The sequence below is a fragment of the Ornithodoros turicata genome, chromosome 1 (assembly GCF_037126465.1).
Source record: "Ornithodoros turicata isolate Travis chromosome 1, ASM3712646v1, whole genome shotgun sequence".
In the NCBI taxonomy this organism is placed as follows: domain Eukaryota; kingdom Metazoa; phylum Arthropoda; class Arachnida; order Ixodida; family Argasidae; genus Ornithodoros; species Ornithodoros turicata.
In genome coordinates, this window is record NC_088201.1 from 65,347,377 (window position 1) to 65,374,295 (window position 26,919).

The window sequence follows — 26,919 nt, forward strand, 5'->3', positions numbered from 1 at the left end:
CCGCAGTGAGCGCGCTCACATCTCAATTTTTTTCCTATCATCATCATCATCCGCCTAACTAAGGATACCATAGGGAACCTCACACGATATTTGGAAAACCGCTTTCATGAAGTAATTTTAGCTCGGTTAAGGCTCGGACATACTTACGTCATGGTTTTTTACCCCATGGAGAGGAGCCCCCCCAATGCGCATGCTCTCTGCGGTGCACATTTTAATCGCATGTCCATTACACGAAAATCACCGTCGTCGTCATTATAAAAAATTTGATCGATATCAAGTGCCTTTTCGCCCAGCCCTATTGCTTGGGGATGAACCACTTTTGTCCTACATGAGAACTCAACTTTTTTAGAGCTATCGGCTATTTAAATGCTTTATAAGTGTTTTACTGTGGTTTACACCTGAAATTGTGACATAATTTGGTTGTAATTGAACTATTACAGTTTTACCTTGCCACACATATCACTGTTTTGGCGAACTATAGTTAGTTGCTCTTGCACCATAAAAACTGCAATCATCATCAGCAACCTTTTCTTCCTCGAAACAACATGCGTGATAATACATTGTTTGGATATACGTCCCTTTATACCTGTTTATTTTTTCCTGCTGCTCTGAATTGCCTTCTGTTACACGAGTAGGTACAACCGCTGATTGCTGTCCTTTGTTACTGGACAGTAATTAATGATCATTGATATGTTATATGACGTGACTTGCTATATTCGTGATGATGCTCACTTGCGTGCGGCCAACAATGGCAAGCTCCGTTATGTGTTGTTTTGTCATGTTTTTTATTCTTGTTACGTATGCTGTATTCCAACCGCCATGTAATGTGTGTAAGGACCCGCGGGGTATTTAGAAGTACATAAATAAGTAACAGATTTCTTACGGCCTTTTTCGGACACTTTGCGATGATCATCAGAAGCCGTACTCTGGACTCTCTCCTCAAATCAGGAGTGACAACAGTGTCATATTCAGTGTGTTATATGGAATACAGAGCACGGAAGCAGATGCGGCTGCTACATCACGACCTACGTCCCCGCCAGCGCGGCTGCCGTATCACGAGGGCAGCGGCCGCGGGAGAGGTCACGTGTTCCTGAGAGCCAATTGGAATTACCGAGGCTCTCGCCCCTCTAAAATCATAGCTTGACACCCTCAGTGCACCGTATCTTCCTCATTGAGCCACACACACACACACACACAAAAAGAGAAAGGAACTAAACAATAAATTCTCAGTGCTCTTGCGTCCAGTTGAAATTTGTGATGCACTGAGTCGATCATGAACTCTTTGCAGTTGATTTTAATTTGATCATAGAGCATGTGAGCAAGGTTGTATGCAGTGTTCCGATATTTATTTTGTTGTCATCTTTCTTTCTTTTTTTTTTAACCAGCTCCCGTGGCATAGTGGTTAGGATGATCGCTTTCCATGCCGATAATGGGTGGTGACACGGGTTTGAATCCTGTCACCGGCTGTGCTGTCTGAGGTTTTCCCTGGGTTTTCCGAAGACTTTCTAGGCGAATGTCGGCACAGTTCCCCCTGAAGTCGGCCCAGGACGCATACTAACCGCCTATCCCCCACTTCTTCCTGCTGTCCTCTCTCCATCTGTCGACTTCTGTACGCCGCTCATAGCCACAGTTGCTTTGAGGCGCTAACACGAAGTTAAAAAAAACATCTTTTTTTACTATCATGGCATCCGAAGTAGCACGATATACTCGGAACGTCACTATTCCGCAATAAAAATTGGTCGATATGCGCACTCAAACATACCAACGCGTCAGGTCTAATATGAGCTTCAAAAGCTCGGATGCTACTTGTATAATAGATCGCCATCCATGTAACAGTTACACGGAATGTCCTTCAGAAGCGAGAAACACATTATCGTTCTTCCGAGCCAACTTCCTGAGGGAACTGTGTCGGCAAGTAGCGTGGTGGCCGGAAACATCTGATTGATAAGGCCACGAATTAACGAGGACATCTTGCTCTAACGTCGCTCGCCGAGCACTCGGAAGGAAAAGCTTCTGCTGGGTGGATGTGAGTATTACCACGTTTGCGCATTCTCGCATGTGAAATGTGCTACGCAGTAACAAGAAAAATACGCTTTGCCGATTGCCTTGCTTCATCGTCATCCTGTCATGTCATCATCACTTCTTCATTTATTGTTGTTGTTGTCATCCTGTATAAGGGCGTTTTTTTATCCTTTTCAGATTTTTTTCTAAAAAAAGCTATGAGAGCAGTATAGATGTTGTTTTTGCAGTTGAGTTATAGGTACGGCTAGGCGGACGTCCTCTCGAAGAAAGTGAAGTGAGAGCGAAGAGACGACTGAACACAGTGATTCCAGCGAAGCTGCCATTCTCCATACTATAGTGGAGGAGGTCTTCACGCTAGAAGCTGTCCAGAGCGCTCATCGCATCTGACTAGACGTTGTCAATGGTGCCAAAATGGTGTCATTTCAGGGGGATGTTAATTTTGAGGAACACAAAAAGTCGCACGGCACCAAGTTAGGGTTAGAGGATCGGCAGGGTGGTGGCGGTGGAACTTAGTCAGCCACGCAGGAAAAGGTAGGGATGTTTGTCTGTGTAAAAAATTCTGTCACAGCCAATGACTTGCGCCACGGCGTGCGCATTGTCCTGGTGGAGGACCCACGGGGGCAGTTAGGGTTCGGATCCTGGGATCTCGGGATGTGGGCATAATTTCGTGTTCCGAAATCCCGGGATTTCGCGAGGCCAAATCCCGGGATTTCGGGATAGTGAATATGCGGTCGTACGAGTGAAAAGGAAAGAACGATGTCTTACCGACCTTTGGTTTCAAGCGGACCTCCCCTAAAAATATCATTTGCAATCCGAAACCGAACAAACCTTATCGTCCACGACACAAGAGAAGACAGAGACGTTGCCTGATAACTTATGCAAACCACGCAAGCTATAGCCAAGATTAGCCTTCACCTTGCATTAAAACACCTACGAAATCGTGAGTCTTCCGATCCATAAGGTCACACAAAGTATTACAAAAGCTCTCTCTCTGCATAATTTCTCTTTCGTACGCGGTACGTATGTGCCTCACTTTTCAGTGGTCACACACGCAACTTTCCGCGAGTCTTCGATGATTGCATGGTGACGTCCAGCACACATATTAATCGAAAGATCATATTGCTCTAGAGTTGGCATCTACGTAGTCCTAGTCTAGATCCGTGTGAAACGTTAGAGAGAACCAGTCTGTGCACTCTTAAAAATGAACTTCACCGCATAGCACGCTCCTAGCCAACCATAATCTCGAATGATATCGTTATCTGCCCTGATTTGTTGAAAACGGGAGGCGTACGCCTTTTTTGTGACACTTATGCTGTTCATAATTGTCACAGAAAAGGCGTACGCCCCCCGTTTTCAACAAATCAGAGGCGAGAACGATATCATTCGAGATGATGGTTGGCAAGGAGCGTGCTATGCGGTGAAGTTCATTTTTAAGAGTGTGTGGCTGGTCTTCTGCTCCGATGCCACACTCTTAAAAATGAACTTCACCGCATAGCACATTCCTAGCCAACCATCATCTGGAATGATATCGTTATCTGCCCTGATTTGTTGAAAACGGGAGGCGTACGTCTTTTTGTGACACTTATGCTGTTCATAATTGTCACAAAAAAGGCGTACGCCTCCCGTTTTCAACAAATCAGAGCATATAACGATATCATTCCAGATGATGGTTGGCTAGGAACGTGCTATGCGGTGAAGTTCATTTTTAAGAGTGCAGTACATGCGTACGCTGTGAAGGGAGGCGGTCCTTCATATCTTGGAGAAGCGCCCCTTGGTAACGCGGTCCGTCCCCGGGTGGGTCGCGTCTTTGAATGCGCTGCCCATAACACGGTCGTCGGGGCACCGTCCTTTGCGGTGTTGTTTCTAGAAATATTTTTTCCTAAAACTATCCATGAATACGCATGTTTGAAAGTGAGAAGAAAAAAATGAGGCAGCCTTTTGAGAAAGCTTGACTGGGATGCTTCAGACCAGAAGACAACAATTACTGTGGATGAGTAAAAGGGGAGAAGAGCAAAACGCACCAATCCCCAGAGTACCCCAGCGGAAGATGCGAAAAACGTCATTGCTTTTAGCAGCTGCTTAAGTACATATAAGTGCAGAACGTCGTGTCTTCTCGTGCACTGCGAACCGCGGGAAAAATGCGGAGACGCAGTTACAAGATATTCCGTAGCGGGTGGGAAGAGACGCATTCCAACGCAAAGTCGATATTCCTGCACGGTGCGAAAGCTCAATATAATACGCTGCGAAACTTTTGCCCGGTGAGCAGTGTTTACTTTCCTTTTTTGCGTGTGTTTTCTTCCACTAGAATGTTCCGCGGGTATGACAGGATGACAGGTGGATACCTTTCTGTATCGCATCCTGGGAATAGCTGAAAAAAAAAAAAAAAACCGATCCCGTCTCGGGATTCCGTGATTCATCTTTAGAAATTCCGAAATCCCGGGACTGTACAAACGAATCGGGATTCCGAACCCTTCTGGCAGTTACATGGCACACTCAAAATAACCTTCACTCGAGGACCTGTAGGCTGTAGGTACCTCGTCCGAAATTAGCCTGGCATTTAAATGTCGGTCCCAATACGGTTTTGAGACTAGCCACATGTTCATCGGTTCATCGGTACGCTGAATGCCGCCCCGAGCGCTGTTGACCTAGGATGCCTGAGTACTAGCTCGCCCTGGACACAGAGGGAGCGAGTTTCAGGCACCCTATGTTGACCCTCAACGGCTTTCCTTGCAACGTTAAAGACCTTTGCCATCTCACACAGCGGCTTCGCCATACACTGTCTTCAACACCTCTAAGGTTCATTAAGGTTTCTGAGAATGTAAAAAAAAGTCGTTCTCATTACTTTTGGGACAGACCTTGTACTTGAACAACGTAGACACAAAATGCGTTAAAGAACTAGGCGTTTGTCTGCTAGATATTTAACTTGGGACGAGGAACGTAAGAAGGAAACCATAAAAACTAGGATAAGAGAATAGGAAACTAGACACTGGCCAAGTAAATAGCAGGCAAAACCGTCTCCTGGGGTGCACAGGGAACATAAAAAGGAAATACGGTCAGGGGCAATTTTCGATAACTCTAGCGCGTTGCTGTTGGAGGCGTTGCTGTTGGAGGCAACGACAGGGATGTTACGAACGAAAACTCATGTGGCTAAATATTCGAATATCACAGACAAAACATGTGTACACACATAAGCAGTGGAGCCGCGGCGTCTCTCAAACTTTTTAAAGCTTTTTTGACCGGCTCCACCCATCATTTTGGACGGAAATAAATGCATTGAAATTTAAATTGGTATACGTGGGCAAGAAGAACAGACCGCCGGTACCAAGAGGAGACCAAGGGTATTCTACCGGCGCAAGGAGGGGATGTGACCTCAGGGGAAGCACTAGGATTCCAAAACGACAGGGACGAACTAACATTAAAGCGGTACAAAGTACAAAAGACCAACTAAATGATTCGTCACATAGGAATAATTTAGTTAATTCTTGTTCGAACACAGACAGTGTAAACAGTTCTTATGTAATTTCAATGGCCATAATGCGTTAATTTTAGGCTAGATGGCGCAGCCCGTTTCAAATTTAATGGGGAAGCCACGGTATACAGGAGCGAATTTAATGGGGAAGCGATGGGGGGGGGGGCGACCGCCCCCCCCCCATACGGCTGTGTTCCCTATGTAAAAACCCTATCTCCTGGATGATGCTGTGCCGCAAAGCACGAAATTTCTTTAAGACCGCCCCCCCCCCCCCCATGACAGACCCTTAAATCCGCCCCTGACCGTATCCATCCACCCATCCATGGAGATGATTGTACCATAGGTGCTGATCTGCTGGTCAGGTCAACCGCTCTCCACCACCACCACTGCTTTCCGGTTGAGATAAGACTATGTCGGCAAAGGTGATGCGCTCCTGACGCGCGCTGGTTTGGTTTTGGATCATTTGCATACCGAAATTCAGCGATGTTTGCGAAAAAACAAAACGGAAAGGATATTTTACATGAATTACGGACATGGAGTCATGTTGTGTCATGGTCGTGTTATACAGGATGGATATTTCACGTCATGGGCTCGTTTCAGGAGTTTTAAAATATAGAATGGCTTTCAACGAGGGTTGTCTCCAAAGTCTGTTATTTCGCTTTTCCCCCAGAATTCCCTGATTCAAGAGTTAATGAATGAACGAATTAATTAATTAATGTTCCTTTCTTTGCTCGAGTGGAGATTATTGGTAGAGGCCGCACAAAATATGAAAGAGAGGCGTATCAAATGTGTAAACACGGAAAGGGTCATTGTGTAAGTGTTCCCTCCTTATCATTAGCAGGGAAAGAATTCGGTTTCCTGCAACGGTCGCGGTCAGCTTCCTGACAGGTGTGTTTAACTTCTGTACTCGACCTTCAGCTTTTTCGGTTCTTGTGGAAAATTTGTTTGGTGACTGGACGGCGCAGGTGTGTTGCTCTGCCGAGATACACTTTGTGTCATTAAAGTGCCACTGCGGACTAAATCTCTTGTCTTCAGGATCCTACCAAATTTAAGTTACTGAAATCTTTTTGTCTCACTTTACATTCCTGCAAAATAGTTTTGCTCTACGTGACGCGAAAGCTACACTCTTAAAAATGAATTTCACCGCACAGCACGCTCCTAGCCAACCATCATCTCAAATGATATCGTTATCTGCCCTGATTTATTGAAAACGCCTTTTTTGTGACACTTATGCTGTTCATAATTGTCACAGAAAAGGCGTACGCCTCCCGTTTTCAACAAATCAGGGCAGATAACGATATCATTTGAGATGATGGTTGGCTAGGAGCGTGCTATGCGGTGAAGTTCATTTTTAAGAGTGTAGAGAAAATTAATTTTTATTTTTGCGAACTGTGACGTCATATTAGGCTCTGACGGAGCGTCCGGCTGTCATCTGGCAACGTTGTCGCCCTTCGCGCCTTCCGGGGGCTCACTTTTTGCACTTCGTTAGCGGAGCCCCACGTGACATATCCTCCGACCGCTCTGAACTTCGAGAAAACACAAGGAGGGAGAAGAAATCTCTCCCATTTCCCCCTCTTTCAATCAGCGTCACGTGACTTCTCAGCCGCGTGACCCTCCCCGGACGCGGGAGGCTCTTATCGGCTGTAGTTCGAGTCACACAGGCTCCGCCTCATGGCGTGCGTCATATGTCACGTGAGGAGGGACAGAGAGAGCAAGGGAGAGGCGGGAAGAGCAAAGGCGGGGAGGTAAGATTGGTATGTGCACGGCGGCAGAACTGTTTGCAAATAGGGTAATTTATGCGATTTTTTGGGAGTTCTAACTTCAAAAAAGGTATTAAGAGCGGTTATATATGTACTGTATGCGACACGGTTGTCTGAAATCTGCGAGCGCGTGTCAGGCTGGTGTAGCGAACAGAGGTCGTCACTTCCGTGACTAGTAGGGCACCCTAGCGGTGACTACCTTGTGACAACGCCACCAGACGGGAGAGATGGTCTGATAATGTCGCGTCGTCTGCATCTATAAGCTTTTCCTCGTGCGCTCTGTTCACGAGGACGTTATCAGACCATCTCTCCCGTCTGGTGGCGTTGTCACAGCGTAGTCACCGCTAGGGTGCCCTACTAGTCACGGAAGTGAGGCGAAGGCGGTACTAACTGACGACCTCGGTTCGCTACACCAGCCTGACACGCGCTCGCAGATTTCAGACAACCGTGTCGCATACAGTACGTAGCCCGTCAGACTGAGAACACGATAAACATTCCGTTAAATGTTCCGTTGAAACAGTTAGCACTCTAGCAGGTCATGAAATATTATTTACGCTGTTGCCTGTGTACTGCTGTCCGAGGCGTGTTACCCCATTACGGCTTCTCGAATTCAGCATTATGTATTCGATGCACAGCGATTTTCACATTTATCTTACTTCACAAAATAGTATAGATTATCATGGCTATGTGTAACTTTTGTACGTGTAACGTGTTTACTCTCATATTAGCCTCTGTGAAGTAGGGTAGGATCCTGAGGCTACCAGGGGTAAACATCGCACATCATCATAACTTTTCTATAATTTATTATTGTTGTTGTACGTGCTTCCGAATTTAGAGATATAGATATTAACAAGAACAGATACAGAGCCACAGATACAATAATCACATGTATATTGCTCTCAGTCTATTCTTTTGCTCTTTTATTTTATTTTATGTTTCCAGCGACTTGAATCACACATCACAGAGACAACTGCTTGCTCACACTGTCGCACTTAGTCTAAATTGTGTTTTACTGCAGTTGTCCGGGTGTTAAGGTGACGTGACAGAAGACGAAAGTTCAGGGAGTTCAGAACAGTCCTCTTGCGATTTGTAGTTGTTGATTGCAAAATTTTCCGAAGTTCAGCAGCAAGCACTTGTGTTGCCGTTCGGCAAACACTGATCCCCATCTTGGGTTTCCTCCCCTTTTTTATTTTGTCTAATAAATATATCCCCCACCCATCTTGCCCGCGAAGACTAGTGAACGAGTTACTCTTCTTCTTGCAATCTGGAATGATATGCTTGGTTTAATAAACGAACAAAAGCTTTGCTTGCCGTATGAATTATTTTGAGTGACAAATACCCAGCGCTGTCACCGGTCGGCTTTCCTATTTTGCCCGGGGAAGCGGTGAAACTTCAGACACTTCCCTGTTTCGCTCGAGAGGAAGGACCACCTCAATGCACTCAGTGTAGCGAACCTCTGTCGGTTTTTCACAAACTCATCTCATGTCCATCCAGCAAGGCTATGCAGCTAGTAGTGCGCGTAAAACACATTTACCTTATAAAACTACGAGCACATGTCCACATTCCCACACATCTCTCCGCAGTTAGAAGAATCCCCAGCGCGCGGGCAGAAGCGACCTTCTCACGTGACATATGACGTTCGCCGAGAGGCGGAGCCCGTGTGGCTCGAACTACAGCCGAAAAAAGTCTCCCCCCGGACGCCGGCGTCGTAGCGAGGAACGAATGCCCTTTCCAGAACATGACATCATTGCAATTTGTGGGCTTATGATACGTCACCCACTCCTCGCGTCATCGAAACTTGTGGAGGTTCAGCAGATCTTCAAATATTGACAGAAATGCACAGCGTTCGTTACCAGGATTGAAATTTCGCGTATAGAATCATTCGGGCACCCACTTTTCATGGACTAAATAAAATAAAAGCTGTTTTCCGAGTCCGGAGTGGCACTTTAAACTATTGGTAGTCCCAGCGTGTCGTTTGTTCCTCTCCTTTCTCTTGTCCGCGTTTTATCGCTGGCTTTAACCTTTTGACATGTACCAACAGCCCCAGCATCAGACACTTCTAATTATTGAACTTTAGGTAATTAATCATCTTGTAGTCACTCTTCGAGATGATGTCCGCCTGGCCGTATAACTCAACTGCAAAAACGACATCTATTCTGCTCTCATAGATTTTTGTAAAAAGTATCTTTCTTGTATATATATATCTTGCTGTTGTTTCAAATCTATTACCCTAGTCAGACGGCAAACTTAAAGGCGTAAACGGAACGGCTTTCGCGTGGTGGACCACGCTTCATCTTGTACCTGACGAAGCGTGGTCAAGGTCATATTAAATATATAGAAATATTCAGCGTCACTTTTTCAGTGTTTTACAGTCATCTTGCTCTTGACACGCCATTGTACCCACGTCTGTCAATGAAACAACAAAGAAGAAGAATCCGGGAAAATACAGAAGGAACCATTAGCAAGCAGTGAGATCCCCTAAAACAGTCACAGCATATGATGGTGCCAAGGAAAGGAAATTGACAGCATAACCTGCACAGAAATACAGTGGTATCAAATTCAATGAATTGGGTTATTGTCCATCTCGAATCGTATAACGGTGTGAAAAAAACAAAAACAAAAAAAAAACATCCACACACAAACACGCACACAGAAAACCGAGGTAATCGACATAGCGGGTCATTTGTTCCTGCAATTAATTGGTTTCGGTTTGTATATTTTGTCCCGGCTGGTCACGGTGAAGCGCAAAAAGACGCAATTCATTGGTGTAATTCATTGATGGCAGACATAATTCATTGGTGGATAAGGGAGTGGAGCGTCCTTTTGCGCTTCACTGCGACCAGCCGCGACAAAAATATGTAAACCAAAACCAATTAATTGCTGCAACAAATGACCCGCTTCGGAGGCAGATTTTTCTCTAAAAGGTGTCCACTGAAGGTCCCAAAACGGGTAGTTCCCACCCTGCTTTAGAAGTTATGTTTTTTACGAAACTCATTTGAATTTCTATATGAATAATGAGCGCCTCCCACTCATTCACACGGTGCGTAGCTTGTAGGTGGTATCGGACAGATACTTGTAAAAAAGAAAGTTCGTCGATTGGTGGAACCGTTCGCGAATTATTTAGCCCGGGGATTTAACTGAAACACCCGGTATAATTGCCCTGTGCGGGAAAACCTGTAGTGCCTGTTGATTACGAGCACTCTAAGGATCTGAAAAAGACTGCATGGATCAAGACGAAGTGATGGATAAAATATCCGCCGAAAGGTCGACGCAACGTACATGATGCAACTCTGTGATAAACTGCAGCTGTTTTGCTACCGAACCAGATGCGTATAGACGTACGAACTTTATTTGTTTCAGCAGTTGCCAACGAAGATGTCGGCCAACCTAAAAGGAAGAGTGGCTATTGTTACTGGCGCTGCACGAGGCATTGGAGCTGCTATTGCCGAGGCTTTGCTGCAAAACGGGTGCAAGGTGAGAAATTTACGCGCATACGCTTTAAAAGTTCAAAACCACACGCTACGCGCGCATTGTGATGCAAGTCGCATGCAAGGGCTTCTTTACGCACGGTGAGTGTCAGGCAGCCATATTGCCTGCGTTTTAGGATAGGAAATGTGCCAGTTCGAACACCAGCAGCCTTGCAGGGGGAACTTTTGCGGGGAGTTTTTTTTTCAGACTGACGAAATAACGTAGTTGTCGAAAAAGCCAGTGGATCAACGCTGCCGCTGTCTGTATCTTTACCTCAGGGGTGCGCTAAGGGACAACTGAAAAGGGGGAAGGACGTAAGGGAATACAGGAGAAACAAGAGTCCTCGCCGTAAGTCGATCGAGTGATGTGACACGTATATTAATTAAGGAAGCACGCTCGGCAATCCAGCGCATAGCGCCAAGTGTGTGAAATCCATCATTTGCGGACTACGTTTACCGTAAGGCCGTTAAGTTGGAAATACCAAAGCATAATTTATGTCTCCTCATAACTGTCTTGCACCGAGGTTTAGTACAAGGATTAGCATCAGATTAGGATCCGCCTCTTTTGGAATAGAAGATGTAGGCTATTTGGAAGAGAAGATCGTTTCTCTACTCGGCCTAGTGCAAAAACAGTCTTCTCTTCGATGTATTGGCAGCGCGCTTCAAATCGGAATGCTTATCCCTCTGCTTACCCTCACAGAACCGCTGAATTCACTTTCCAATTCCCAGGTTTGCATCGCTGATATCCTTGAAGATGAAGGAAACAAGGCATGTGAAACGCTGAAAGATCGATATGGAGATGAATCTGTCTGCTTTCGAGCCACTGATGTCACTAAGCGGGACTCTTTTGAAGGTAAAGCTGTAACAATTTCTCTTATAGGTAAAAAAAAGAAAAAGGAGAAAAGAAGAATCTGGGAGGGAGTCAAGTAGAACCACAGAACTGATGAAATTATTTTATGCGTCATGCAGTAAAGTGAATAGTCCACTCAAAGTAAACTAGTGAGGACGCGGACAACAGGTCAAATCTGACCAGTGTGCTTTCTCGTAACGGGGTATTTCGTTATTTCCAGTGACTCGCCCTTTTCTCAGTCGGCCTTGTCTAGAACTAAGCAAAGAGATACTTCACAAATTCTCAATACTCAATCTCAATAGAGTAATCGATTTATTTTGCGTGCCGACCCCAAAACAGCCCCGTTAAGCTGCGGGTTAGGAAGTCCTCCGGTTCTGGCGCAGAGACACTGTACCGCGTACTTTTGCGATGCGATACTGCACGTCAGGCAGGGTTCGTATCTCTTATTTCGGCTAGCAAGGTCCGGCTGATCAGTGGGAAAAACGGGCTGCGTATCGTTTGCTGACCCTAATTTTCCGGAAAGCAAAAATTTGCATAGGAATAGTACCTTCAGGTCCGGCATGTCACAGCAATATACGTAGGGGGTATGACGAATACATCTGTGTACCACACGTAAAAAAAAAGAAAGAAAAAAAATAAACAAAAAATAGTGAATTGTGTAGCAACCATAAGTTCTATACCCGTAAATTGCTACTCTAAAGTGCTAAAAGTTACTCCCCTAGCACTACTAGAGTCACAAGAGTCCCTAGAGTTCGCATGAAGTTCCCCGCATTTTGTCACGAGAGGAACTAATTGTTGTGGCAGTACATGTACTGTATTGTCTCAGTTTGTTTACTTTTAGAGTATCCCACACTCTTAGAAATGAACTTTACCGCATAGCACGCTCCTAGCCAACCATCATCTCGAATGATAACATTATCTTCCCTGGGGCTTAATCACTTGCATGCGTTAGGAGCTAACGAGAGGAGGGCACTCGTCGAGAAGGGCACGTGGTAAAACACGTGCACGGCGCTCTTCGCGTGATACGTGAAGGGCGTGGGATACGTCACGCGCAATGTGTCACGTGCCCATGTTCTTGAATTTCCCGCCCGCCTTTTTGAATTTCCCGCCACTCGTTAGCTCATAACGACCGTAACGACGATGAAGCGATTAAGCCCCCTGATTTGTTGAAAACGGTAGGCGTACGTCTTTTTTGTGACAATTATGAACAGCATAAGTGTCACAAAAAAGACGTACGCCTCCCGTTTTCAACAAATCAGGGAAGATAACGATATCATTCGAGATCAAGGTTGGCTAGGAGCGGGCTATGCGGTGAAGCTCATTTCTAAGAGTGCACTGCCAGTTATGGGCGCTACATACAAGTCACACGGCATTTCTTTCCACGCAACCTGTTTAGGCGTCTTCAAAGACATCATTAAGCACTGGGGCGGGGTGACCATCTTGGCCCATAACGCGGGTATAGCTCGCGAGGATGAATATGAACGTATGATCAGCATCAACTTGGTAAGTGCAACCACACTATTTGTCCAACCGTTTGTTTTGGACTTGGTGGTAATGTTCGTCTGGTTTTTGTTTTCGCTATCTTGTGCGGACTTTCGTTTAATAAAGCACTTCAATGCGAATGGTAAAGGGAATGGTAAAGTAAATGGTAAACTGTGTGCTTTTAGCTTGTAACTTGGATGCTTCAGATACATAATAGCTCTGCTGTACATTGAACGCTTTTAGCAACCTAATTTCAAAGATATGCTGCGCTTCCACGCGGACTCCACCGCGCGGCAACCCTGAGCCGACTCGCGCGCCATCTATTGAGGAGGAAAGCAAGCAGGTTAGCCGTCTTGCAGGTCGTTGTGAGCTGCAATGTGCGCTTCGTCGTTGATGGTGCACGAATGGTGCATCTCGGAACATTAGAACGTAAGCCGTAGAAATGGCCTGACGCGAGGTTTTGTTACACAGCAGCGGGACCAAGCGACTTTCACAGCTTTCATCTTGTGGCCATTCTGGTCTCGCCGGGACCGGGGGTATAATGGCAGAGCAGCAGACGACACGGAGACGCGTTGAAAGAGAAAGGCGATGGCGCACATCGCGCAGATATTCTTGGTGGTGGTGGTGGTGGTATGATGTTCTAAGGAAGAGAAGTGAGGTCTGGCTGCTCAGACAAGGCGGCAAGTTTCACTCCTTTGTGAAAGGGTAGGGAGAAGGGGGAGTAAAAGAGAAAGGATAGAGGGTCAGAAATTAAAAGAAACAAGAAATTAGAAAGATAGAGATAAAGAAATTAGTAAGAAGGGAGGGAGGGAGAACGAAAGCGTTCACGACAGAGGAAACGAAAGCTAGGAGCGCGTCTCGCGCTTTTCTACGGATGTGGGTGGGACCCTGCGGGTCAAATTCTTACAGGTCACGACATTGTAAACCGAACTTTGTGATTATATGGCGGGAATCTTCACGACCTTTCATCGTAACCTGTGCTTTGCGCGTGTGGTCTTGCGCGCGAAGTTTGCATGTTTGTAAGAGCGGTTAAATTTTGTTTGCGTCTTTCCTCTTGTTAATCCGTCGATGAAGAAAATTTCCAGACAAATGTAGCTGTAAAGGGCTAAATGCGCCGGGATGAAGTGGGAAGGAGATGCCATGCGCGGATATGCCGTTAGGAGATGGACTCACACGCACACACACGTCCGCACAGGGTATAATGTAACACCCAGGGGTGGAAGTTTTACCACCTGCCCGCAGGGTATAATGTAGCACCCGGAGTGGCAATTTTACCACCTATTCACGGGGTACGATGTACTTCCGTAAGGTGGTAATGTTGCACCCTGCCAACAGGGTTTAATATTGCCACCCATTCAAGGGTTTAACTTTAACATATTTTTGGACTAACGTACGTGACAGCCCGTTACCACATCGAGAGTATCAGTACTAAATGTTTTTTTTTTTTTCTAAGAGTGTATAAGTGCTTTTGCATGGCAAGTGGCTGATTTTTCTGTGATGGACGTGCATGACGCTTGCTTACGCTAACCCTGCCAAAGACAGAAGAGGCGCAGCGATTAACAGAATATACAGCATGTCATATAGTAGATCTCCTTCCGTAACACCACCGTGCCCAGGTAACAAGTTGTCGAGCATGTTAACAGGTATCCTACGTTACGGCTGGACATCTGGCTCTGCAGTACATGGGGAAGGATAAAGGAGGACAGGGAGGAAATGTCGTTTTCACCGCTTCTATTCTGGGTAAGTGCGTGTTCCGATGTCGACTTGATTATCTCCTACGTAGTTTATCATATGTTACCAGTAATCTTCAAAACCTAAGAGTCAATCACAGGCACTGAGGAAACCCATAATAAACGAACAAGTGAATACAATGACGTCGGTATTATTATAATAAAGAGATAATGTACAGTAAACGGGCTACTATATGCACACATTAGCCGAGAAAATAAGTATAGCAGAATAATATGGGCAATCTCCAAGTGGCAGTGGCGTTCCAGATTTCGAAGTTAGACGACCCCTTCTTGCAGGCTCGGTGCGAAGTTACGACACAACATCAATGAAGCGTGACTGTAATTGCGGCGATTGGCTGTAAATAACAAATCCGTTTAACGTTTTTGATGTCACGTTTATACTTCCTTCTTGCAGGTCTTATTCCTTGTGAGAGGATACCAGCTTACACAGCAAGCAAGTTTGGCGCTGTAGGGCTTGTCCAATGTTTCTCGGTGTGTGGCTCTCCTTTATTCATTCGAGCTTTGGCTGATTTAGGTGGGAATCGCATGCAACGTGTTTCACAACCGAACTGTACAAATGTTGCCTCAACCGAACGGCGCGCTACGCGAGCACAGAGCGAAACCGAAGCTACAGCACGAGACGGATTCTTGGCGCTGCGGTTGGCGAGGAGGGGACGCGGTTGCTGATGACATCTGTTGAGGGCGATACATTGATGTTCTATAACGCACCCGCCACACATAGTTTTGTATAGAATATCTCGTGGCATCTTGTTCATGTCATACCGTAGTCCAACCATCATAGCATACATGGGTGTTTCAGTTAAATCCCCGGGCTAAATAATTCGCGAACGGGTGCACCAATCGAATACCTTTCTTTTTTTCAAGTATCTGTCCGATGCCGCCTACAAGCTGCACACCGTGTGAATGAGTTGGAGGCGCTCATTATGTAAATCAAAATTCAAATGAGTTTCATGAAAAACGTATCTTCTAAAGCAGGGCGCCGTCGGCATTCAAATGGTACTATATACGTCTTTTGGGACCTTCAGTGGAAACCTTTTAGAGATAAATCTGCCACCGAAACGGGTAATTTGTTGCAGTAATCGATTGATTTCGGTTTAGATATTTTTGTCGCAGCTGGTCGCGACGAAGCACAAAGGGACGTAATTCATTGGTGTAAGGACGTAATTAATTGGTGGATAAGGGTGTGGAAGAGTGCCACAATGCATCAAGTCATCTGGCAACTGCGCCACAATGCCAACGCCGAGAACCGTGACTGTTGGCAGTGCTTCTAGAGAGGATTAGTGTAGCTTATTACACATTTCGATCGCATTATAAAAGTAGAAGACGGGGTTTATCCCAGCCCAAATTTCGGAGACTCATAGCTATTTGAAGCAAGAAATCAAGCAAAATCTCACGCTATGCATTTTCAATGGCCTATCTCACTCGAAAGCCGACATTTTATCCTGTCTTTGCTTCACGTTCACATCTCCACACACAAGTGGCGCAGCATAAAAAAAATATCGCTTTTTCTGCCAAATGGACGCCACATAGCGGTGAAACACTGAACCAGCCGAGGCAGGTTCACACGGCCGACCCCGCGTTCACTTGCGGAGAAGTTGCTGCTTTTCGCATGGGTCGCTAAGCTGCACCTGTATTTTGCTGTTCAAATCATGGATAAAGGAAGCAGTGCAGACAACAAGCAGCAAACTAAACGAAACGACTTTTGTTCTATGCCACAATGCGACTCTGCGCGCCGAAGGGACAGCATACAGTTTGTCTTTGCGCGTTTTCTTCTTTCCACACATGGAATGCCGCCTACTTTCACGGTGTCGTCGGAAGAGATGGATTGAGAGACTCCAAATCGGCAAACCTGTTACATGAGCAATGCTTGTGTGTGTGTGGCAGAACTCGTGGAGTGGTATCGCCTACATATCTGATGAACATTTTCTTTTTCTCAAGCACACTCAAGATCTGTGCAGCTCAAGTAAGGAAGTGAAGCAAAACCTTGACTAGGCAAAAGAGAACAACTTTGTTTCAAGCTTGAGTAGCCATTATGTGTAAGAAAGCGCAAGGGATAGCGCGAAAACCTATACCAAGTCAGTTTTGTAACTGTGCATTTGAATCATCATCATCAACAACAGATATATTCTGATGATGAAGTGGGAGGTTTTCCACCCTAGGATTGGATTTCTACCCCATAGCTGAATCAGCGCGTCAAATCACTTGGGAATGAATAGACAAACAACGCGACGTCTCGTTAAGGTTTCCCAAAAACATGCGCACCAGTGATACACGGTTGTCGCAACATTACTTTGTAAATTCTAAACTACATTTGTACACGCGCTACACACTTAGAAGATCTTACCTGAGGGAGCTGGAGCACAGCTGTCGTGTGCTCGCGTGTCTCTGACATTCCTGCAGCGCAGGACACTCGCTCCTTGGTGTTTCGGCCTCACAACCGGTGAACGTGAAATTGACCTTCACGAGTGTGGTTGATAAAACACGCCAGAACTTCGCAAATAACACACGATAAAATAAAACGATAGCCTTCTCTTTGGACAACTCGGTTAGGCCTGCTAGAAGTACATGAGCAGCGTTTAATACTCGTGCGCCTTCAACGCATCGATAATCAACGTTGCATTTCAGAAATCTCAAAATGGAAACCAAGCGACAACCTGGATACGTCCGCCATGTTTGAGTTTAGATGCGCCACTTACAGGTCATGCAAAACGAGAATAGCATCTCCGATAAAACTGCACCGGATTTGCCCAGGAACCAGCAGCGTGCGCAATGCACCACACCGATGGCGCCCAGAGCAAGTGTAATATCGTGTTTCGTGGGGAATTTGAAAAGTTATGACGTTTCGATTAGCGTGTAGCGCGTCCCAGTTCTGTGTAGCAACACCTGGTGACAACACAAATATGGACGCGGCAGACGTTATTGTAAACGGAATAAAAGATCCATTAACGATGACACAGGCGCAGCAAAGCGAGCTAATGCATGGCGAGTGTCCTTTTTGCAATAATGATCACTACAAAGTTGATCCTTCCCACTTATTCTCATGAATTATCGCCAAGGGTTCGTCGTCATCGCTGTCCGATGAGCTGGGAAGAAATTCCTCAAGAGCCACTCCAAGGAGCGCATAATTACGTACGGATGAACGTACGCACGTATACGTTATGACATCCTAACCACCCTGTCTTAACTACCCTGTTTCGTCGTCTGTTCTTCAGCAAAATATTACCAAGTACGCACGCACGTGTGCTATGGGGTCAGTTGCGGTCGCATGTCGCAAAGCTCCTTGGGATTACAATCCGTCGCCCGGCCGATTTTCTCGGTGCGCGTCGGAGTAACCTCAGGGGGCACCGAGCGCGTGACCCCGTTAACCGAAGACGGCTGATGAGCACCAGTGCGGTTTATCGAAGATGGGGGGTGCACCAGGGTGCACCAGCGCGCAATGGTGCAGTATATCGAAGATCCTCGACAATGCTATAAGGCATGTCGCATCGTTGTAGGCAGCGCCACCTGTGCGTGGTCATGTGAACGTGAAGCAGACACAACCAAAGATGGCGGTGTTTCAGTGAGACAGGCCATCGAAAATGCATGCGGTGGGATTTTGCTAGATTTCTACTTATTTTTCTACAGAATCACGACGCCCGTAAAAAAATCCTATACATATATAGATCCTATCCATATATATATATGTAGATCCTATCCTATATATAGACAAATCCTATATATAGACAAATGGCTCCCAGCCTGCCGGGTTTGGAACAGGATAACCCCGTCCTCTATTTTATAATGCGATCGAAATGTGTAATGACTGCTAGACTAACTATGTAGATATATTGTAAGAGTTGGGGACTAGATACATTGCCACAACCATTGCACTGAAGTTTATGCGGGGTATAATGGTGAGTCAAGCCCGGGATGGCTGTAGAACACTCAACACTGAAGCTTTCTAAAAACGTGATATGTACAAGCTTTCGTATGCTGGACCACGCTTCATCATGTACCCAAGTAGCCAGGCTCCATCAGGTTTTAGGAAGCTGCAGCGTCAGTTTTGAGTGTTATACTTGTAAACAAAGTACTGTATACGACTATACTTTATCCATTAAACTTCTGCTAGGTGCAAGTCTGCAGGTCTATCTGTTGTTTACTGTCTTAACCCGCTTGTCCGCGTCCTTAATTTGCTGCAGTGTTTACTTTAGTATGTACTTCATCCAACTACCCCGCTTCAACCCACTTGTTATTTGTAAACAACTTTGCTTGGAAACAAATACAGATGTCCTTCTCGCCTTATCGGATGTTTCTCACCTATCCAGGGCAAAGTGTACGAGTCAAGCGGAGTGAGGTTTGCTGCCTTATGTCCTGGTGTGACTGATACACCCCTAGTAAAGCCACTCCTTTCCAAACACGAATCTGGTGAACCGCACCTGTTGAGCTCGCTCATGGACGTGAAGGGAATGGAAGGTGTGAGCACGTGAGTGTCCTTTGTCATGCCCGACTCTCTCATATGTGATAATATGATGTGCAATGAAGAGGCAGATATCTTCAGTCAATAGGGCGAGACATCTCTAGAGGCAGTTTTAAAGTGCCACTCCGGCACAACAAAACAGCGTTTATCTTATTTAGTCCATGAAAAGAAGGTGCCTCAGGGATTCTATACGCGAAATTTCAATCCTGTTTACGAACGCTGTGCATTTCTGTGAATTTTTGAAGATCTGCTGAACCTCCACAAGTTTCGATGACGCGAGGAGCGGGTGACGTAATCATAAGCCCACAAATTACAACGATGTCATGAGAGGGCACTCGTCTCCTAGCAACGACGCCGGCGTTTGGGGAGGGTCACGTGGTGGAGAAGTCACGTGACACTGATCGAAAGAGAAGAAAATGGGAGAGATGGCTTCTCCCTCCTTTGTGTTTTCTCAAAGATCGGAGCGGTCGGATGATATGTCACGTGGGGCTCCGCTAACGCAGTGCAAAAAGTGAGCCCCCCGGAAGACACGAAGGGCAATAACGTTGCCAGATGAGAGCGGGGCGCTCCGCCGGAACCTAACATGACATCACAGTTCTCAAAAGTAAAAATTAATTTTCTCTAGCTTTCGCGTCACGTAGAGCCGAAATATTTAGCAGGAATGTGAAGTGAGACAAGAATATTTCAGTAACATAGCTTTGGTAGGATTCTGAGGACACGAGAGTTAGTCCGTAGTGGCACTTTAAGGAACTTCACGCGCAGCTGGTTTCTTCTGCCAACGTCCAGAGACAACGCATGCCGAACTCTGCCAGGAAAATACCAATGCAGGAAACTTGATGGCTTTAGGCTAGTTCCCACATACAGCGCTTTGCTCTATAGCGCTGGAAGACAGCACTGTTTTCCCCCTCTCTCTGCTATACACCGCTAGAACAAAGCGCTGAACAGAGTTGAGCTCCGGTCAACTTTCTAGTGTCAATTTCTAGCGCTATTTCCTCTTGGCCAATCACGATCCTCCACCTGGCTGCCGCCATGGTGACGCCGCGGAAGCCGTGGGTTGAGTTGCTTCCGCCATCCAAGCGGTACGGCGAAAGCGCGAAGATGGCTGCCGCTTTCAGTGCTTGTTCGTCCTAGCTGATTTCTCTACGACAAGTAATTACTCAAGGAACTGTAAAGTGACATATAACCACAATGTATCAAGGTACCATACTGGAAAACTTGACTGTGTGATCACAAACATAATTCATCACCCCTCAGTTCATCATACTTACCGCACTCAGTTATTTTGAACATTTTTAGAAAGTCAAACGCGGCGACCCTCAACGTTCGCAAAGAAGAAAGTTGCAGTCGGCCCCGGATTGGCGGACAGACATCACGTAATATAGAGGTACTACGTAACACCGCACAACGGAAATGTGTGATCGCAAAAGTCATTGGGGAGCTGCGCAGAATGGCTTGGCTCTATCAGGTTCGAATCCTGGCACCGGCTGTGATGTCTTTGAAGGACCTAGCAACAAGCCGGCAGACAAACTGCTCAGAAATAGCACACCACCACGTGTTCGTCGGTGTCAAATACGCCGGTGACTGCGCGAGATCTATTTGCTTCCAGTGAAAGCAGCAAGAATAACAAAAAAATCAAGCATCATCATCAGACAAATCAATACATACACGATCTACCCTTGATGATTAGAATCTACATCCTGTGATTAAGTATCAACAGCTTACCAAACAACAGATACCAAATATCGAAGATTATACTGACAGTCAGTTAACACGCTCACCATGAAGCGAACGTGAAATTAAAAATTGTGTTGTTTCTTCACCCGAGAGTGGCGCATCGTGAAGCGGGCCTGTTGTCACAACTTTTTTAACGATTGTCCAAAAATCTGACAGCGTAGCGTAAACGCAAACTAGCTGGTGCATGAACAGGGGCGGATCCAGACCCTCGGTGTGTGTGTGTGGGGGGGGGGGGGGAGGCGGTTCCTTTGTCAGAGCGCGTAATGGGGGACGGGAGGGAGGGAAATCCAATGTATAAACCGAGGGGAGCGGGGCGATCCCCCTGGGTCCGCCACTGTGCATGAAATCCATGATGAAACAAGCCTGGAGCATGGACTACACAAAATATACGATGTTATTTGTTCCGTATGTTCCCATGCTCAGCCCTGTTTCATCATGGAGTGAAAAATCTGTAGATTTCAGAAATAATCTGTAGATGTTGCCGAAAATCTGTAGATCTTCATACAAATCTGTGGCAACACTGTGTAGACCTTTCTCTCTCTCCGCGCCTCTGTGTCGTCTGCTCACGTCAAGGTGATTTAAACGAATGTGTGGTTTGGTTTCGTGTGTTCCGGAATACATAAACCATGCACCTTCGCGATGAAATGCTTACTCCACTCGCGAGAAACGCATTATCTTGTCTGATGTATGATCTAGTTGCTTACGTTCTCGATATATGGCGTGCGAGTCGCCTTAGGGTTGGGGAGCTTCTGGAGTCCGCCAGGCTGCGTTTGCGTAGCGATCTTTGAAATTCAATTGCTAAAGATGCTCAATATACAGCGGAACTATTATGCATCTGAAGCGTCCAAGTTAGACGCTTTCAGAAAACGATACCGTTTCTACAGGTTTGCCATTCACTTTACAGTTCCTTTAACGATACTCTAGTGAAGCACAACCAGCGGGAAATCGGCGTGGTTGAACGAGTCGTTGCCACAGCAACAGAGTAACAGCAGGTTAATCTGCCAATGCATGTCATTGATAGCATCGGCACGATCGCGGACCATAATTGCTACGTATGCACACCCTGCGCGGGCCCGAGCAGGATAGCGCTATGCGCTGTAGGCTGTATGTGACAATGGCAAGCGGAAAAACAGCGCTACGTTTCAAGCGCTATTTTCCAGCGCTATAGAGCAAAACGCTGTATGTGGGAACTAGGCTGGAACATGGAGTTAGGGTCTTGATGCCGGGTACTTGGAATTCATAGATGATAACTCTGAAAGCAGCACAGATGACTAGTTCCATGTAAGCTAACAGGAGAACTGCTAGATGCCTGCATTTGACTTGCAGAAAAGAGTCCGGTATAATTCTCATTGTAGCTTCGTAACGGAATGAATATTTTGAATTATCACAACAAGTGTGAAATTAACATAGCGTGTAAAGTACTCTGAAGTGAACTTGTTTTTGAATTTTAGTGCTCCTTTAAAGGCAACACAACAACAACAAACATTCATGATCATGGTGACGACATGAGGTGTTTAATTGCTGAAGTTCCTTACCTTATATATCGATATTAGCGCGAGTGAGACGGGAATGAAGTGGATAGAGCAGCACACACGCGTACATGACCGATGACGGCGGGTGAGATTCATTCTTTTCGCCTGAACTTCTTAGAGCCGGTGTAAGAGGGCAGCACCTTTGCATTCTTTCTGGAGAGTGCAACGCAAAACGAGCAACCCAGGTGCAAACGAAAGCAGCGGCAACAGGGGTTGCCGTTACATCTGGAATGGGGGCTTCCACTGGGTAAAACGGTCGATGACTGTGAGAAGGTATCGGTGGCCTTGTGATCGCGGTAGGTTGGCAAGTATATCAAGGTGGACCCTGTCAAATCGTATACCCGGAAGCAGGAGACTGCAGATTAGTTCGCATGTATGCCGCTGGATTTTCGCCTGCATGCACTGCTGACAGCAACGAATGACTTCGGCCTGCATTCGGGGCCAGACGTAGCGAGCGCGGGACAGTTTCTGCGTTGCACGAACCCCCGGGTGCGACAAGATATACAGAGTGTCGAAGATTTGTCGACGCGGTGCCAGAGTGTGGTCAGGGCTAACCGAAGGGCACATCGCAAACGGAGGAGATAGCATCCCGGGAAGAAGAACGCCTTCGAAACGCAGGCTTGTTCAGGTGTCCGAGCGAAGCCTGCTTAAACGTTGAAGTACGACTAAAGCTTCCAAAGAGAAGCATATGTCCGCTAGCACGCGATTCTTTCGGGGACGCACTGATGAGGGAAGTTGCCGGATCTCACGTACCTGGCTATGTGGTCTGCAGTAGCCAGTCTGACGTCGTCGTGATTTACGTCCCCATTCTTTTCTTCCTCTATCACATCACATCACATCACGAGGTACGTAATTGAAACCGGAGGAAACGAAGGAGTACAGTAACGGCTCTTGGTCAGCGTAGATGGTGAAGTTGCGGCTTTCCATGAGGAAGTACCTGAAACGCTTCACCGCGAGGAACACTGCCAGCCACAGCGGTATAATACCCTTGTCACACGGACAGTCTTCAATTTTCGTTGAATTCAATGGCCATCGAGCATGGCCGTAGCGTCACCAAACGAGTAATGTGTCAACTTCTCAAAGAGCATTGGATCAAGTGCTCTCTTACGTGAAGGAACAGACGAGGAGGAACAGACGAAGACAGATGCGCAACATATGAACAGATGAAGGAACAGATGAGGACAGTTGAGACGGGTATATACGGGACGGGTATATATATACGGGTATAGAGTATGACGGTATAGACGGGGACGGGACACATATTACATGCATTAATATTTCAGTGCCAGTGTTAGTTCAATGGCCATTGGTTCTAATGATCATTGAAGGCAGCTGTGTGACAAGGGCATAACACTCAGGAATGTTTGGCTCCTGAGAGAATGGTCTCCAAGATCTTACTGCCGCTACGTGAGAGCCGCGATAGAAGAAAACCGATGCGGGTGACGCGCCTTTTCCCAAACTGGAAGAACGGGGGGGGGGGGGGGTGACGTAGGGAATAGAGCGTTCTGCCTGCCTAGATTAGAGGCACGTTGGTCAGGGAAGGGATAAAAGGAGGTAGAGGAAGGCTCACACGTCTGCCTCTACAGTTTCCTGCACTACACCCTACCGTCTGGGTCTACTGCTTTCAGAAAGCTCAGCAGGGCTTTCTGCACAGATTTGCGGCACTGGATGTTGCCGCGCGGATGGATGATCTCCTCAACCTGGAGCTCTGATGTTCCAGAGCGTTGCACTGCTTTCTAGAGTTCCCGTATGGCGTCAGCTGTAGCCGGGCAAACCATTATAATGTGTTCATCGTTTCTGGTTCACCGCATTGGCGACAATTTGGACTAGAAGTAGGGCCGAGTTTGAAAGTGTGTGCGCACGTGTAGGCACTACGGGATCGGATGCGAAGCAGGAGGGAACGTCAACATGAAGTTATCGCGTCTATACCAAACACAGACGAATCTCTGTTTACAAACATGTGACGTAACGAGAAGACCGGTCCGGGGTTATATTTTGCAGTGGTGGGCAGTGGCGTATCTAGGGTGTGGCAGGTGTGGACAGGTGCCATGGGCGCCAGGTGAACTGGGGCGCCATTATGTGGTCGTGAGTGAATGTGCCAGGTCGGGCACTCAACCTGGCACATTCATAAATGATCTAAAGCAACCGCCATTAGAGAGGTTGTAGTGTGAAACCTAGTGCGGACCACACGAAAACGCATCCCCAATGACATCATGTTAGCCATGTTGCCATGGGCGCAGGTAGCTCTAGATACGCCACTGGTGGTGGGCAAGAAGCGGTATAAACGCGTCGGCTAATAGGCCCAAATGGCTGATAAGGTTGATGGGTGCCCACCAGCATGCTTTGTGCGGCGGTGAAACGTAATCGATGACGTAGAGCCTTCCACCTACCCGTCCACCCCTATTGCACTCGACTTTCAGTACATTGTGCTGCTTGGGATGGACCACATGTGGCTCCAAACCTTGATAAACAGATTGTGAACACAAGAATTCTTGTGTGTTGCTTTATTTCGGAAAGCCATGTTGCCAATTGTAGCTGTCCTAATATGCAAGTGTGAAAGCGATAAGGAAACTAAAATGTCGTGCATAATGCAATACTCGCTAGTGTGTACTAGAAAGGAGGAGGAAAGAAGTGTTGAACAGTTTGAAATCTCCTTGCATATATGTTAGGTCAGTAAGTAAATGGTTTCTGGTTTTTGGTATTTAGCGAAAAGGATTTGTGCTCTATGGCTTAAGATCTGTCCAGGTTATCGTCAAGAGGCTGCCTAGCTAGAGCCTGGAGCAGTGCGTTCACTGTGTACAGTGCTCGCAACTTCCAACTACGGTAGTCTCCCGTTACCGTGACCTCGCTCCCATAAGCGCCCGAATGGCGGCGAACATCGCAGTCAGTACCGTGCAGACCCATGTTCTTTCGAAGGGTGACAGGATGTTAACGTGCTGTCGCTCGTTGTCAACACGTGTGGAAATAGACTCGTCAAATAACAAACTCTGGGGCAATCTTCGGGACGACCTTGCCGAGTCTGTTTCCACACGTGTTAACAACAAGCGACAGCATGTCAACGTCCTTTCACCCCTCGAAAGAACATGGTTCAGGCCCGGTACTGACTGCGATGTTCGCCGCCAGTCGAGCGCTTGTCTGAGCGAGGTCGCGGTAACGGGAGATTGGTTGGAAGTTGGGAGCACTGTACATCGGACAGTCCTGCTTCGCTTTCCACCAGCTGTCTTCCAATTTAAATAGTGACCATCAAAAGCCAGCAAAAGACGGTGATGGCCTGGCGCAATAATCACGGATCAGATCGGATTTTGCACGTCGAACGTGTGAAAAGCTAAACATCAAAACCAAGAAATAACTGATCGAAATAAATAACAATGATGAGTTATTTTGCCGAGCTTTGCCCATCATTCCGAACGCCGCGTCACACATGAAAGTGTACGTGGGTGCGTACACTCTTAAAAATGAACTTCACCACATAGCACGCTCCTAGCCAACCATCACCCCGAATGACAACGTTCTCGCCCTAGATTTGTTGAAAACGGGAGAAGGAGCCTATTTTGTGACCATTATGCACGGCACAAAATAGGCTCCTCCTCCCGTTTTCAACAAATCAGGGGCGAGAACGTTGTCATTCGGGATGGTGGTTGGCTAGGAGCGTGCTATGTGGTGAAGTTCATTTTTAAGAGTGTACGTTTTATTCATGGGCGTTCCCAGGACTTTTTCCAGGGGGGGAGGGGCAAGAGTGCAAACCCCCATCCCTACCACATCTTTTTCTGGAGGCGGACGGTGCGCACTGTGTGGGTGTTCAGAGGTTCCTATTATGACATCGGAGAATAATCACGACCTATGACTAAAGAGCGCACTATTTTCACAAGCGAACTTGGAGTTCCAGGGGGGGAAGCCGCCCCTTGCCCCCCTCTCAGTACGCCCATGGTTTTTTGGTTGTAATAAAACGTTAATCAGTGTACAAGCTAGATTTACAATATCTGGTCAGCATCTCTCCTCGAACCCTACCAACGTCAGAATTCAGTGTATCTCAGAAAGAGAGATAGAGATCACACACATACCCACACTCACTCACGCACGCACGAAAAGCATGATTCATATAGGGAAGCAGTACTAATAAGCATGTATCGGTTCATCCAACAGAACGGAGCTGATAGCCGGTGGAGCCATTCAACTCCTGAAGGATAACCGCAATGGAGCAGCCCTGATTGCGCACTGCAACCTGGATGGACACTACCGCTACCTGAGCGATTCGCACTTCGATGCTGATGCCATCTTAGCAGCCACTACACCAGCAAACTCGTCTTAGATGAACCGCTGAAGACGGCAGCGTGATGCCCTTTCTTCTTCTTCTTTCTTTTCCTAGAATAAATATATGCGTCGTGAATTTACGTTA

The 26,919-nt window shown here is 46.6% G+C and overlaps 1 protein-coding gene across 1 annotated transcript; it reads left to right on the forward strand.

Moving 5' to 3' along the window:
• Positions 1-1,969: 1,969 nt before the first annotated feature.
• On the forward strand, positions 1,970-26,919 carry LOC135378341 (15-hydroxyprostaglandin dehydrogenase [NAD(+)]-like). Its single transcript, XM_064611356.1, has 8 exons — positions 1,970-2,026; positions 10,615-10,725; positions 11,448-11,571; positions 12,965-13,071; positions 14,694-14,790; positions 15,196-15,272; positions 19,106-19,263; positions 26,667-26,919. The coding sequence occupies exons 2-8, from the start codon at positions 10,627-10,629 to the stop codon at positions 26,830-26,832; spliced, it is 828 nt and encodes a 275-aa protein (XP_064467426.1). The 5' UTR covers positions 1,970-2,026; positions 10,615-10,626; the 3' UTR covers positions 26,833-26,919.